General features: G+C 41.0%; 1 protein-coding gene across 7 annotated transcripts in view; it reads right to left on the reverse strand.

Moving 5' to 3' along the window:
• Positions 1 to 12,697, reverse strand: part of CEP135 (centrosomal protein 135) — an 89,196-nt gene that overhangs the window by 47,812 nt on the left and 28,687 nt on the right. For 6 of the 7 annotated variants that reach the window (XM_045017477.1, XM_045017478.1, XM_045017479.1 and 3 more), the window contains 6 exons: positions 10,838 to 10,966; positions 7,795 to 8,010; positions 6,837 to 6,902; positions 3,322 to 3,472; positions 2,451 to 2,644; positions 1,280 to 1,423 (listed from right to left, as the gene is read on the reverse strand). In XM_045017477.1, the coding sequence (XP_044873412.1) occupies positions 1,280 to 1,423; positions 2,451 to 2,644; positions 3,322 to 3,472; positions 6,837 to 6,902; positions 7,795 to 8,010; positions 10,838 to 10,966 (900 nt within the window). The remainder of the gene's footprint in view (positions 1 to 1,279; positions 1,424 to 2,450; positions 2,645 to 3,321; positions 3,473 to 6,836; positions 6,903 to 7,794; positions 8,011 to 10,837; positions 10,967 to 12,697) is intronic. The other variant, XM_045017483.1, reaches the window with a different exon arrangement.

The following is a 12,697-nucleotide window of genomic DNA, read 5'->3' on the forward strand; positions in this document are numbered from 1 at the left end:
CACGCTGATTAGGCCTCAACTGGATTTGTGTGCCCAGTTCTGGGTGCCACATTTCAGGAAAGATATGGGCAAATTGGAGAAAGTCCAGAGAAAAGCAACAAAAACGATTAAAGGTCTAGAAAACATAACTGATGAGGGAAGATTGAAAGAATTGGGTTTCTTTGGAGAAGAGGAGACAGAGAGGACATGAAAACAGTTTTTAAGTACATAAAAGGTTGTTACAAGGAGGAGGGAGAAGAATTGTTCTTCTTAACCTCCGAGGATAAGACAAGAAACAATGGGCTTAAATTGCAGCAAGGGAGGTTTACGTTGGACATTAGGTAAAACTTCCTAATTGTCAGGGTGGTTAAGCACTGGAATAAATTGCCTAGGGAGGTTGTGGAATCTCCATCATTGGAGATTTTTAAGAGCAGGTTAGACAAACACCTGTCAGGAATGCTCTAGATAATACTTAGTCCTGCCATGAGTGCAGGGGACTGGACTAGATGACCTCTCGGGGTCCCTTCCCCTTCCTTATATACGATTCTATAAAACAGGTAAAGCTGTAAAACTGGATTTAAAATATTAGGTGACTTAAGGTTTGTCTACACTGCCCTGCAGTTTGGACTATAAAGAGTGTGAACAGCAGTGTGCACTAAAAATGCTGTGTTCTAATTCCCTCATGTGGACTCTGCTGGCACGAACTAAAAGGTTCTTAATTCATGTTAACGTAGTCCTGTTTGAGAACTACGACATTAACGAGATTAGGAACCTTTTAGTTTGCTCCCGCGACGCCTACACAGGGCAGTTACAGCGCAGCACTTTGGTGTGCACTGCTGTTCGCACTCCACAGAGACGTATAGACATAGTCTTACATAGTTTACATATTAACTAGTGACACTAATAAGGCAGATTACAATTTTAACTCCTATCTACCTAATTTAAGATTTTCTACAACACTCATCACTGTAGTATCTAAGGAATTAAATCTGCACAACAAATATCCTAACTGAATTCAGGAAGACATAGTAGCCACTACTAGAATTTTTTTGAAGTTAAGATACCAATTTATTACAAAGCAATAAAATCAGGAATTACCTAATTAACAAATAATTCTAAATTTGCAATCCTATTACAATAGTTACAGATTGTTATATCTTGGTTGGTCTATGCTCCCAGGATCCCACTATGCTGAGTCCCAAGTCCCTCAATCCATGCTTTTTTTAAAATTAATAAACAGTACTACAAAGTTTTAGTCAATTAATTTAATGGCAACTAGATCACACCCTTAATTTCTTACCTGTTCATAAAGGACATTTAATTTGTCTCTTTCTGCAGTCAGTAATTTGACATTGGATTGAATTTCTATCATGTGTTTTTCAAATCTATCCAACATAGATTGTAGTTCATCTCTTTCCCTCGTGATCAACCTCACATCTTCACTCTGCAAAGTAAATAAAAAAATACTAAATATATATTTAACATATAACATTATTAGTAACAACATCTGTAAAATATATATTTCTAGGCAAAAGTCAGCAAAATGGAGCCCCAATCCTGATTCAGTTTCTATGCTTTACTGTAAATACCAAACAAGGAACAGTTTTTCCAAAACCTGACAAAACATGTAGGGTATGTCTATACAGCAATTAGACACCTGCAGCTGGCCCATGCCAACTGGCTCAGGCTAAGAGACTCAGGTTAAAGAGCTGTTTAATTGTGGTGTAGATGTTTGGGTTCAGGCTGCAGTCCAAGTCCTAACATCTACACTGCAATTAGACAGCCCCTCAGGTCAAGCCCAAATCACCTGGCACAGGCCAGCTGTGGATTTTTAATTGTTGTATAGATACTTACGTGTTAGGGTACCTTAGATACCCAGATAGACACACCCTTAGATCTCTCTTGCTTCTTTCCTCTTTAATTTGAAATAAAAATCTTTTTCTACAGATTGAGCAATAATGGAAGACTTGAAAAATGTCAACAGTAAAAGAAGGTTTCAGAGTAGCAGCCGTGTTAGTCTGTATACACAAAAAGAACAAGGAGTCCTTGTGGCACCTTAGAGACGAACAAATTTATTTGGGCATAAGCTTTCGTGGGCTAAAACCTACTTCATCAGATGCATGGAATGAAAAATATAGTAAGCAATATATATATTACAGCACATGAAAAGATGGGAGTTGCCTTACCAAGTGGGGGGTCAGTGCCAACAAGGCCAATTCAATCAAGGTGAAAGTGGCCTATTCCCAACAGTTGACAAGAAGGTGTGAGTATCAACAGAGGGAAAATTACTATTATGGTTCACAGTTACTTATGGTTCATGTTCCAAATATAATTTAAAAAGAGAATTAGGGTAAATAATTTTCTGCAGTTAATATTTAGATTATATTTTATCACTTCTTGAATGGAACTAATATTTCCAGCAACAGATCTGCATTGCTTTTTCCACCATTCATTGATAAAGGGGGCGTTACCTTTTCTGGAGACCTACGGCACGGGCTAGCTCTTCGTTTTATCGTCTTTTGAAGATATTCTAGCTCTCTTTTATAGTAATCCCTGTCTTCTTCTAAAGTCTTCACAAATGCATCTAGTCGAGAAGGTGTCTTGTCTCCAAAAGCTATACCATATTCTAACCTCATTCTCTCTACTTCTAAGACAAGTTCTCGTTCTGCAGAGGAAAGCAACCAAGAAATAACAAAACTCGCATATATATGAGTAAGAGACTATTTTAAGGAATGCACACTCAAGTTACAATAACAATTGCTAAATATTACAACAAAATCTGATCATGAATATAGAATACATTTTCTTACTGACAAAACTAGAGAGTTAACTGTATGTGCCTAATATACGAGTTAAAAGTTTTAGAAGTCTTTCTAATATATTGCAGCTAGGAAGGTATGCAACAAAATCACACAGAGAGAGAGACACACACACAAAAAATAAAATAAACAGAACAAGAGCCACAGTCAGCATACTGCAGTTCCATAACAATTTATTTTGCATTAACAATTAGAGTATACTATTCAGGACAGACATGTATCATCTACAGGGTTAATAAGATTAGCACAAATAAAGCCTAAAATCACTATAGATGTATGTACACCCCTCACGCAGAAAAAAATGCAACTCTACAGATAAATTATATCATGCATGCACAGTTTCAGTGCTGGAATATTTTGATGGAAAACCTTAAGTCTTCATACAAATTATTTTTATTCCAAATATAACAGGATCCCTATTTAGTGTTATTACTACTTACGGATAAATATATTTAAGATTTTAATCTTAAAAAAAAACCATCATAAAAGATGTATTTAAGGGAATTAATATTTAAACATTTACCTATAATTTCAAAGTTTTCAACTTTTTCTGAAAGCCTTTGTTTCTCTTGCTCAAGCTGGTTTAACAATAGTTCAAAATTTTGTTTTTCATCTGCTTTTCCAAAGAGTTCATCAGCCAGCCTCTCTTTTTCTCTTCGACATGAACATAACTCCTGAAATAAAAGTACTGAAAAAGTTAGTAGTTTCCTAAAGATGTCACTAAATAAAAATTAAGCAAAGTATTTTAAATAAAATAATTTAACATTTTCTTAATTTTCTAATTTTGATCAGATGTTGCTACTGTTTAACCAACCCCATGTACAAAATGTTAAATGTTAATTAATATGTATTGTTTTGGTGCCAATTTTTTTACTATAATCAAGTGTAAAGTAAAAATACATTATGCTATATCATGCATTCAGAACCTTGCAGTCAGCAATGAAACTAAGGCTTTGTCTACACTACGGGGGGAGATCGATCTAAGTTACGCAACTTCAGCTACGTGAATAACATAGCTGAAGTCGACGTACTTAGATCTACTTACCGCGGGGTCTACAATATGCAATATCAAATGGAGACAGTCTCCCATCAACTCCCCTTGCGCTTCTCATTCAGGTGGAATACAGGAGTTGATGGGAGAACGATCGGCGGTCGACTTAGTGGGTCCCGCTAAATCGACCGCTGATGTATCGATCACCGCACATCGAACTCCCGGTAAGTGTAGACAAGCCCTAAGAAGAATCAGGTCAGTTTCATTCTGCTGCTATAAGAGGGAAACATAATTTTTTAAAAACATGGAGAGAAACGAGCAAAGGAAAGAAGATACAACTAAAGCAAGAGATTTAAGTAAGCAGGTCTGATCAAACAGTATTTCGTAAATTGTGGCACCTTACAGACTAACAGACGTTTTGGAGCATGAGCTTTCGTGGGTGAATACCCACTTCGTCGGATGCAAGTAGTGGAAATTTCCAGGGGCAGGTATATATATGCAAGCAAGAAGCAAGCTAGAGATAACGAAGTTAGTTCAATCAGGGAGGATGAGGCCCTGTTCTAGCAGTTGAGGTGTGAAAACCAAGGGAGGAGAAACTGGTTTTGTAGCTGACAAGCCATTCACAGTCTTTGTTTAATCCTGAGCTGATGGTGTCAAATTTGCAGATGAACTGAAGCTCAGCAGTTTCTCTTTGAAGTCTGGTCCTGAAGTTTTTTTGCTGCAGGATGGCCACCTTAAGATCTGCTATAGTGTGGCGAGGGAGGTTGAAGTGTTCTCCTACAGGTTTTTGTATATTGCCATTCCTAATATCTGATTTGTGTCCATTTATCCTTTTCTGTAGAGACTGTCCAGTTTGGCCGATGTACATAGCAGAGGGGCATTGCTGGCATATGATGGAAGCTGGAGGCATGAAGGTAGGCATAGCGGTCAGTAGGTTTTCGGTATAGGGTGGTGTTAATGTGACCATCACTTATTTGCACCGTGGTGTCTAGGAAGTGGACCTCCCGTGTAGATTGGTCCAGGCTGAGGTTGATGGTGGGGTGGAAGCTGTTGAAATCGTGGTGGAAGGAGACTCTGGAAAAATTCTCCTCCAGCTTCCATCCCGGGCACACCACATGATCCATTGTCTACAGCCAAGCACTGAGGTACAACCACATCTGCTCTAACCCGTCAGACAGAGACCAACACCTACAAAATCTCCACCAAGCATTCTCAAAACTACAGTACCCACACGAGGAAATAAGGAAACAGATCAACAGAGCCAGACGTGTACCCAGAAGCCTCCTACTGCAAGACAAACCAAGAAAGAAACCAACAGCACTCCACTGGCCATCACATACAGTCCCCAGCTAAAACCCCTCTAACGCATCATCAGGGATCTACAACCCATCCTGGACAATGATCCCACACTTTCACAGGCCTTGGGTGGCAGGCCAGTCCTCGCCCACAGACAACCTGACAACCTGAAGCATATTCTCACCAGTAACTGCACACCGCACCATAGTAACTCTAGCTCAGGAACCAATCCATGCAACAAACCTCGATGCCAACTCTGCCCACATATCTACATCAGCGACACCATCACAGGACATAACCAGATCAGCCACACCATCACCGGTTCATTCACCTGCACGTCCACCAATGTAATATACACCATCATATGCCAGCAATGCCCCTCTGCTATGTACATCGGCCAAACTGGACAGTCTCTACGGAAAAGGATAAATGGACACAAATCAGATATTAGGAATGACAATATACAAAAACCTGTAGGAGAACACTTCAACCTCCCTGGCCACACAATAGCAGATCTTAAGGTGGCCATCCTGCAGCAAAAAAACTTCTGGACCAGACTTCAGAGAGAAACTGCTGAGCTTCAGTTCATCTGCAAATTTGACACCATCAGCTCAGGATTAAACAAAGACTGTGAATGGCTTGTCAACTACAAAACCAGTTTCTCCTCCCTTGGTTTTCACACCTCAACTGCTAGAACAGGGCCTCATCCTCCCTGATTGAACTAACCTCGTTATCTTTAGCTTGCTTCTTGCTTGCATATATATACCTGCCCTTGGAAATTTCCACTACTTGCATCCGATGAAGTGGGTATTCACCCACGAAAGCTCATGCTCCAAAACGTCTGTTAGTCTATAAGGTGCCACAGGATTCTTTGCTGCTTTTATAAAATATTTGATTAATTTAATTGGCATTAGTTAAATAATTTGTATGACAATATTTTGTTGTATTCAACTAGTTCTGTATCTGCTCAAATACTATTTGGTGCAGATTTTTTCTATTATTAGATCATCCTACTAACTGAATGCTTTTTTAAAAGCATATTTTATACAATACTTAAACAGTGCCACTACACGATGTGTTGTTTTGAACTACAGGAAACAGACTTTAAAGGACATGGGGACACAGGTATTTTTCATCTGGGCTTTTAAACTTTGTCTCCAACCTAGCAAGTGCTGAGTAAAATGTTGGCAGTCCTGATTAAGAGATTCAGCAGTTTCTATATGAAGAAAATTCTCTAAAATGTCCTACTTGGGTGTGGTGAAAATAATTATACCATTACAAATTAAGGACTGTGACATTGGGGAAGGAGAAATGATAACAGGGAAAACTCAAGGAAAAGATTGTACTTTACACAGAAAAGTCTTTTGTAATACAACATGTAGAAACAAATACAAAAAGAAAACTACAATGCTTAACCAAACCATTTGTCTACAGAACTGTTTTCTTTAGTTTATTCAAATTTACAACAAAATGATAGGATGGCTCATTCAGCTTTTTAACTTTGGAATCTACTCTCTAAGCTATTTTATTAAAGTTCTTAAATATTATAGAAGATATTCATGCCTATATACATTTTCTGTTTTAAAAAAGCTAACAGATCTTTTCCTTCCTGTAAATTAAACAATTTATCTCATAAGGATGAATGTACGTTAAAACATTCTATACAAGATATGATAAACAGAAAAAAAGAAATCACAATTTAATTGGAGTTACCTGAAGAAACCTCAATTTGAAAAGGTTGTTTTACTTACTGACTTAAGTCTCGCTATTGTTTCTTCAAGATCCTGTATTTCACTATGTTTTCTTTTAATTTCTTTCTATTAATCAAAGTTAACATACAATAAAAATTAATTATTATAAATTATAATAATTCCTTTAAAATCAAATACCCCTGAGATTATGTACAAAATATTTTTGTGAGAAATATACAATTTACTTAGAAAGTGATTTCTACTTTGCTAAATTCTAAGTACATGTAAGCAGTAAAATGCTACGTAAGCTGAACTTAATATCTAAAAATTTACTAGTCATCACTTACTTGATCAAGAGCTTAATTTCCATGCTATTTATTGAATAAAGCACAGAAGTACCGAAAATGTCTAAAATTTGCTGCACACAGACTTATATTCCGTTTAGAACATAGTGATTAAATGAGCTATTGCTTGATTCCTCAGCGCAGAACCCTCCAAACCCAATTATCATTGTTACAAAGATTTATCTTGTCTCAGGAGTTCTTGGTCTCAGGATTTTTTTTTAAACAGTCTTCTTCCTTCCAGAAGCTAACTACCCTTTAAATAACTGTCTTGCCTAAAACAGTAAAGTGACAAAATAAGAGAAAAAATCTCTCTTCTATTAGCATGCATGCTGGCCTATTTTGTGCATTTTCCTGCTCATTCTTAATAGAACAGAGAACAAAATCTTAAACACAAAGTACCAAGAGATGAAGCCAAACAAAATTTTATGGTACTTTATAGTACTATACAAAGCTTTGTGATACCACAGTAACAAAAAGATATGTTTAATCAAGGTGTAAGGATCGTCACCTTTCAATGAGAAATTCTATACAACATTCCAAGTACATTTCATAATGTTTTGATTTGTGGTAGGAAAATAATCCTTGTATCCTCTAAATGCAGATTCAACTCCTCTGACTTGAATGGGAGTTGGATCAGATCCATAATAACATGGCAAATTACAGTACTTGCTTACCTTAGCTTCCCCAATTTCCTTATCAGCAGTCTCAAGCACAATTTCTTTGTGTCTTTCCAACTGCTGTGCCAAATGGTCTATCTCACTCAGTTCTTGGCATAGTTCTTCATTTTTATTGCTTAAATGAACCACTTCACTAGTGACATTTTGTTTGGTGTCCAAAAGGTCTTGTATGCGATTCTCAAGCTCTCTGTTTGTTTGTTGAAGATATTCAACCTATGATGTATTTATAATTAAAACAGCAATATTAAATACAAAATTGTCAAATACTATTAAAGATAGTAGAATACCTCTTCCACTGTTTCTGAATCACTGTACCTGCTTTACACATTAAAAACAAACATCTCTCCTTGTAAAAAATTGCAGTTTTTCCTATTCTTAAAATGTAATAAAAGTTTATATATATATATATAAAAAGATTAACATGGAGTTAAGGATGTAGACACTCAGCAGTGCCTTGTGCTCCCTGAACCCTACCAAAACACGAATTTAATTTCCAGAACCCAAATGCTGAGAAACCAAGAAGTGTGGAGTTAAGACCCACTATCACCTTTACAAGAAGCTTAGGGCTAGTCTACACTAGAAGCGCTACATCAGCAGAGCTGCAGTGATGCAGCTGCGCCACTATAGCACGTCTGGTGAAGACACTCTATGGTGACAGGAGAGAGCTCTCCTGTCGGCATAATAAATCCACTTCCATGACAGATGGTAGCTATGTTGGCGGGAGAAGCTCTCCTGCCGACATAGCACTGTCCACACCGGCGCTTAGGTCAGTATAACTTAAGTCACTCACACCCCTGAGTGACGTAAGTGCTAGTACCTGACCTTAGTATTGTAATAAAAACCACAAACATCAGAAACCTGGGAAGTGCGTAGCCAAGCTAAGGGCGCTGGAGTATTGAGGTTGCAAGCCTGCACCATTTCTGAAGGACATTAATGGGTGAGCATCCATGTCTCCATATATTCACCCCTACCACAGCCTTGGGGGCATTAATGGATGGAGAATCTATGTCCCTCACAAGTCCCCACTTGCTCTCTTCTACCCATTCCTACTATGTACCTTGACAACCCCAATACTTTTCCCCCCACCCAAGGTACTGAAGGGATATCACTACCCCCACATTCCTGACCTTGAATTTCCGCCAATGTCACCTAGGGAAGGAGTTTGCCTACCTGGAGAAGAAGGATGGACCAGTGGTCAGAGCATTAGCCTGGGACTCTTGAGACCCAGATTCCATTTGCTGCTCTGCCCTTGACCTCCTGTGTGCATGACCTTGGGCAAACCACTTTGGGTATATCTACACTTGGCGATAGGGGGTGTGATTCCTAGCTTGAGGAGACAGACTTGCACTAGCCCTCATCAGGCTAGCAAACTAAAAACAGAGTGTAGCCATGGCAACATGAGCTGTGGGAAGGGCTAGCTTCCCAGAGTATGTTTATAGGGTCTCCAATGGGCAAGTATTCAGGGTAGCTAGCCCATCGTGCTGCCACAGCATTTTTAGCATGGTCTCTCAATGAGGGCTAGCACGAGTATATCTCCTCAGGCTGGGAACCACACACCCCCATCTCAAAGTTGAAACATACCCTTAGTCTCTCTGTGCCTCAGTTCCATATCTGTATACTGGGATAATGATACTTCTACTGTTCACAAGGATGTTGTGAGAATAAATAAAACAAACATTCTGAGGTGCTCAGATATTACAATAATGGGAGCCATATAAGCTAACTAGATACACAGTTATCAGCAGTGCTCGCTCTAATAAATCCCAGAGACTCATTAGACAAGCATTGCTAGTAGCTAGGGAAATGCATTCCGTGGACCACTGGAGACATGAGGGGTGGGGACAGTAAAGAGGAGCAACAGTACAAGGGGAACAAAGAATGACCCATCGGTTCCCTTTATGTTCTAGGGAACTGGAGTATCAGGGAACACAGCAGAAATGGGGGGAGGGGATTAAATGGGGATATGTATATCCCCATATAGATGCTCTCATTCATTTCCCCAGGCATAGGGTGCTCCTTCACTACAGAAGTCCTATAAAGCAGGCGCTGCAATCTCCACTCCATATTATCTCACTGTGCTATTACATTATGAATACAGGAAAATAATGCAACTTAAGACAAAATAAATGCTTCCTTTTAAGAGGTCTACTGTTGTGTTTGTTTTACCTCTCAGTACCATTTTTAAAAATAAGTACAAAGGGTTTATAAAATTGACTTCAATGAGATAACACACACGAGCAAAATTACCCACCTTCATGAGTGTTTGCAGGATTGCAGCCTAAATTACTCACTTCACTAATTTTGATCTTCAGTTAAACAATGTATGCAAATTTTCTACTTTTTAAAACACATTTATTTTCAATTTTGGAATATCAATTGTTCAACATTCTTTAACAGTTACTATTTAAAGTTGCTAGTTTTACTTTTAAAGTTTTTCTTGAGATACTTATTTCTACTTCCCAGTCAGAATTGCCTTTGCAGATTAATACTCCTGATACACATGCTATGAACATGTGAATGTTTTGGGGGAATTGCATGGCTCAAAGGCACCACTTTTCCAGATTCTCTGACCTTATGATGCCAAAGACACAAGTGTATCTGCAAAGACAATGTAGTTGAAGAATCAGTTATTTGTAAGTAACTTCTCTTTTCAGTGCACAGTTTCAGTCCCTCACACACAGAAAAAAAATATAAAAGACCGAACAAAAACTTTACTGTTTTCAAATTAGTCCAAACATCGTACAGAAATTTTACAGTTTGAACATAACAAAATGAAAGTTACTAAACACAGATGTCTTACCAAAAATTTTTAGTAAGAAACTGAGACCTTTGGGTTATAAACTGAAACTATTCTAAACATAAACATTAAGTCATTTAAAAATAAACTGGTAACAAAAGACATGATGCAATTTTAAATGAAGCCTCTTAAGCTGATCTTGTTTCTAACACAAAACATACTTTTTAAAAAGAGGAGCTACAAGTAATTTATAGGTTGCAAGTATTTCTAAATTTGACAAACTAATGTGCATAAATGTGTTACCTGCAAATTTAAATGGGCAATAAGCTTCTCGTTACTTTTACTTCTGGATTCCAAAGATATAACATCATGAGAGCGACCACCATCCAGTGCTAGTACTAAACGTTCTATCTCTCTATCTCTCAGTTCAACCTTTAGGGAGAAAAAAGACGGTTACTCACCGTAGTAACTGGTGTTCTTCGAGATGTGTTGCTCCTATCCATTCCATGTAGGTGTGCGCGCCGTGCGTGCACGGCTTCTCCGGAACATTTTTACCCTAGCAACTCCGGCGGGCCGGCTGGGCGCCCCCTGGAGTGGCGCCGGTATGGCGCTGGATATATACCCCAGCCGGCCCGTCCGCTCCTCAGTTCCTTCTTGCCGGCTACTCCGACAGTGGGGAAGGAGGGCGGGTCTGGAATGGATAGGAGCAACACATCTCAAAGAACACCAGTTACTACGGTGAGTAACCGTCTTTTCTTCTTCGAGTGATTGCTCCTATGCATTCCATGTAGGTGATTCCCAAGCCTGACCTAGGCGGTGGGGTCGGAGTGAGACGTGGCGGAGTGTAATACCGCGGAGCCGAAGGCTGCATCGTCTCGAGACTGCTGCACCAACGCGTAGTGGGAAGCGAAGGTGTGTACCGAAGACCAGGTGGCCGCTCTACAGATGTCCTGGATGGGGAAATGGGCCAGGAAGGCGGCCGACGAGGCGTGCGCCCTCGTCGAGTGTGCGGTGAGTCGGCACGGGGGGACGCGAGCAAGCTCGTAGCATGCTCGTATGCATGACGTCACCCAGGATGAAATCCGCTGCGAGGAGACCGGCTCGCCTTTCATGCGGTCGGCGATCGCCACAAAGAGCTGGGTCGAACGCCGGAAGGGCTTCGTCCGGTCGATGTAAAAGGCGAGGGCCCTGCGGACGTCCAGGGTGTGGAGCTGCTGCTCACGAGGTGAGGCGTGCGGCTTCGGAAAGAAGACCGGGAGGAAGATCTCTTGGTTGAGATGGAAGGCCGACACCACCTTGGGGAGGAAGGCCGGGTGCGGTCGAAGTTGCACCTTGTCCCCATGGAAGACCGTATACGGGGGACCTGCCGTCAAGGCGCGGAGTTCCGAGACTCGTCTGGCGGATGTAATGGCCACGAGGAAGGCCGTCTTCCAGGTGAGATGAAGCAGAGAGCACGTGGCCATGGGCTCGAAGGGTGGTCTCATCAGCTGAGCGAGAACCAGGTTCAGGTCCCAGGTCGGGGCAGGAGGACGTACCGGCGGGTATAGACGGTCTAGCCCTTTAAGGAAGCGGGCAACCATTGGGTTAGAGAAGAGAGACCGACCTGCTATGGCGGGCCGAAAGGCTGACAGAGCCGCCAGGTGCACTTTTAGGGAAGAGATCGCGAGACCTTGACCTTTCAGGTACCAGAGGTAGTCGAGGATGGTCTGGATGGGGGCCAAGAATGGGTTAAGACGTCGATGGTCGCACCAGAGTGCGAAGCGTTTCCACTTCGCGAGGTAGGTAGAGCGTGTCGAAGGCTTCCTGCTTTCGAGCAGCACTTGTTGTACCGGCAGCGAACAACCTCTTTCTGCGTCGGTCAACCACTCAGGAACCAAGCTGTAAGATGCAGCGACTGCAGGTTCGGGTGACAAAGCCTGCCGAGGTCCTGAGTGATGAGGTCCGGCCACAACGGGAGGGGAATGGGATCCCGAACTGACAGCTCGAGCAGCAGGGTGTACCAGTGCTGTCTCGGCCAGGCCGGAGCGACTAGTATTACGCGGGCCCTGTCCCTCCGAATCTTGAGTAACACCCGGTGGACGAGCGGAAACGGGGGGAACGCGTAGAGGAGGGGATCTGTCCATGGCAGGAGGAACGCGTCCGAGAGGGAGCCCGGAGCTTGAC

Source organism: Mauremys mutica, chromosome 5, assembly GCF_020497125.1.
Source record: "Mauremys mutica isolate MM-2020 ecotype Southern chromosome 5, ASM2049712v1, whole genome shotgun sequence".
NCBI lineage: Eukaryota > Metazoa > Chordata > Testudines > Geoemydidae > Mauremys > Mauremys mutica.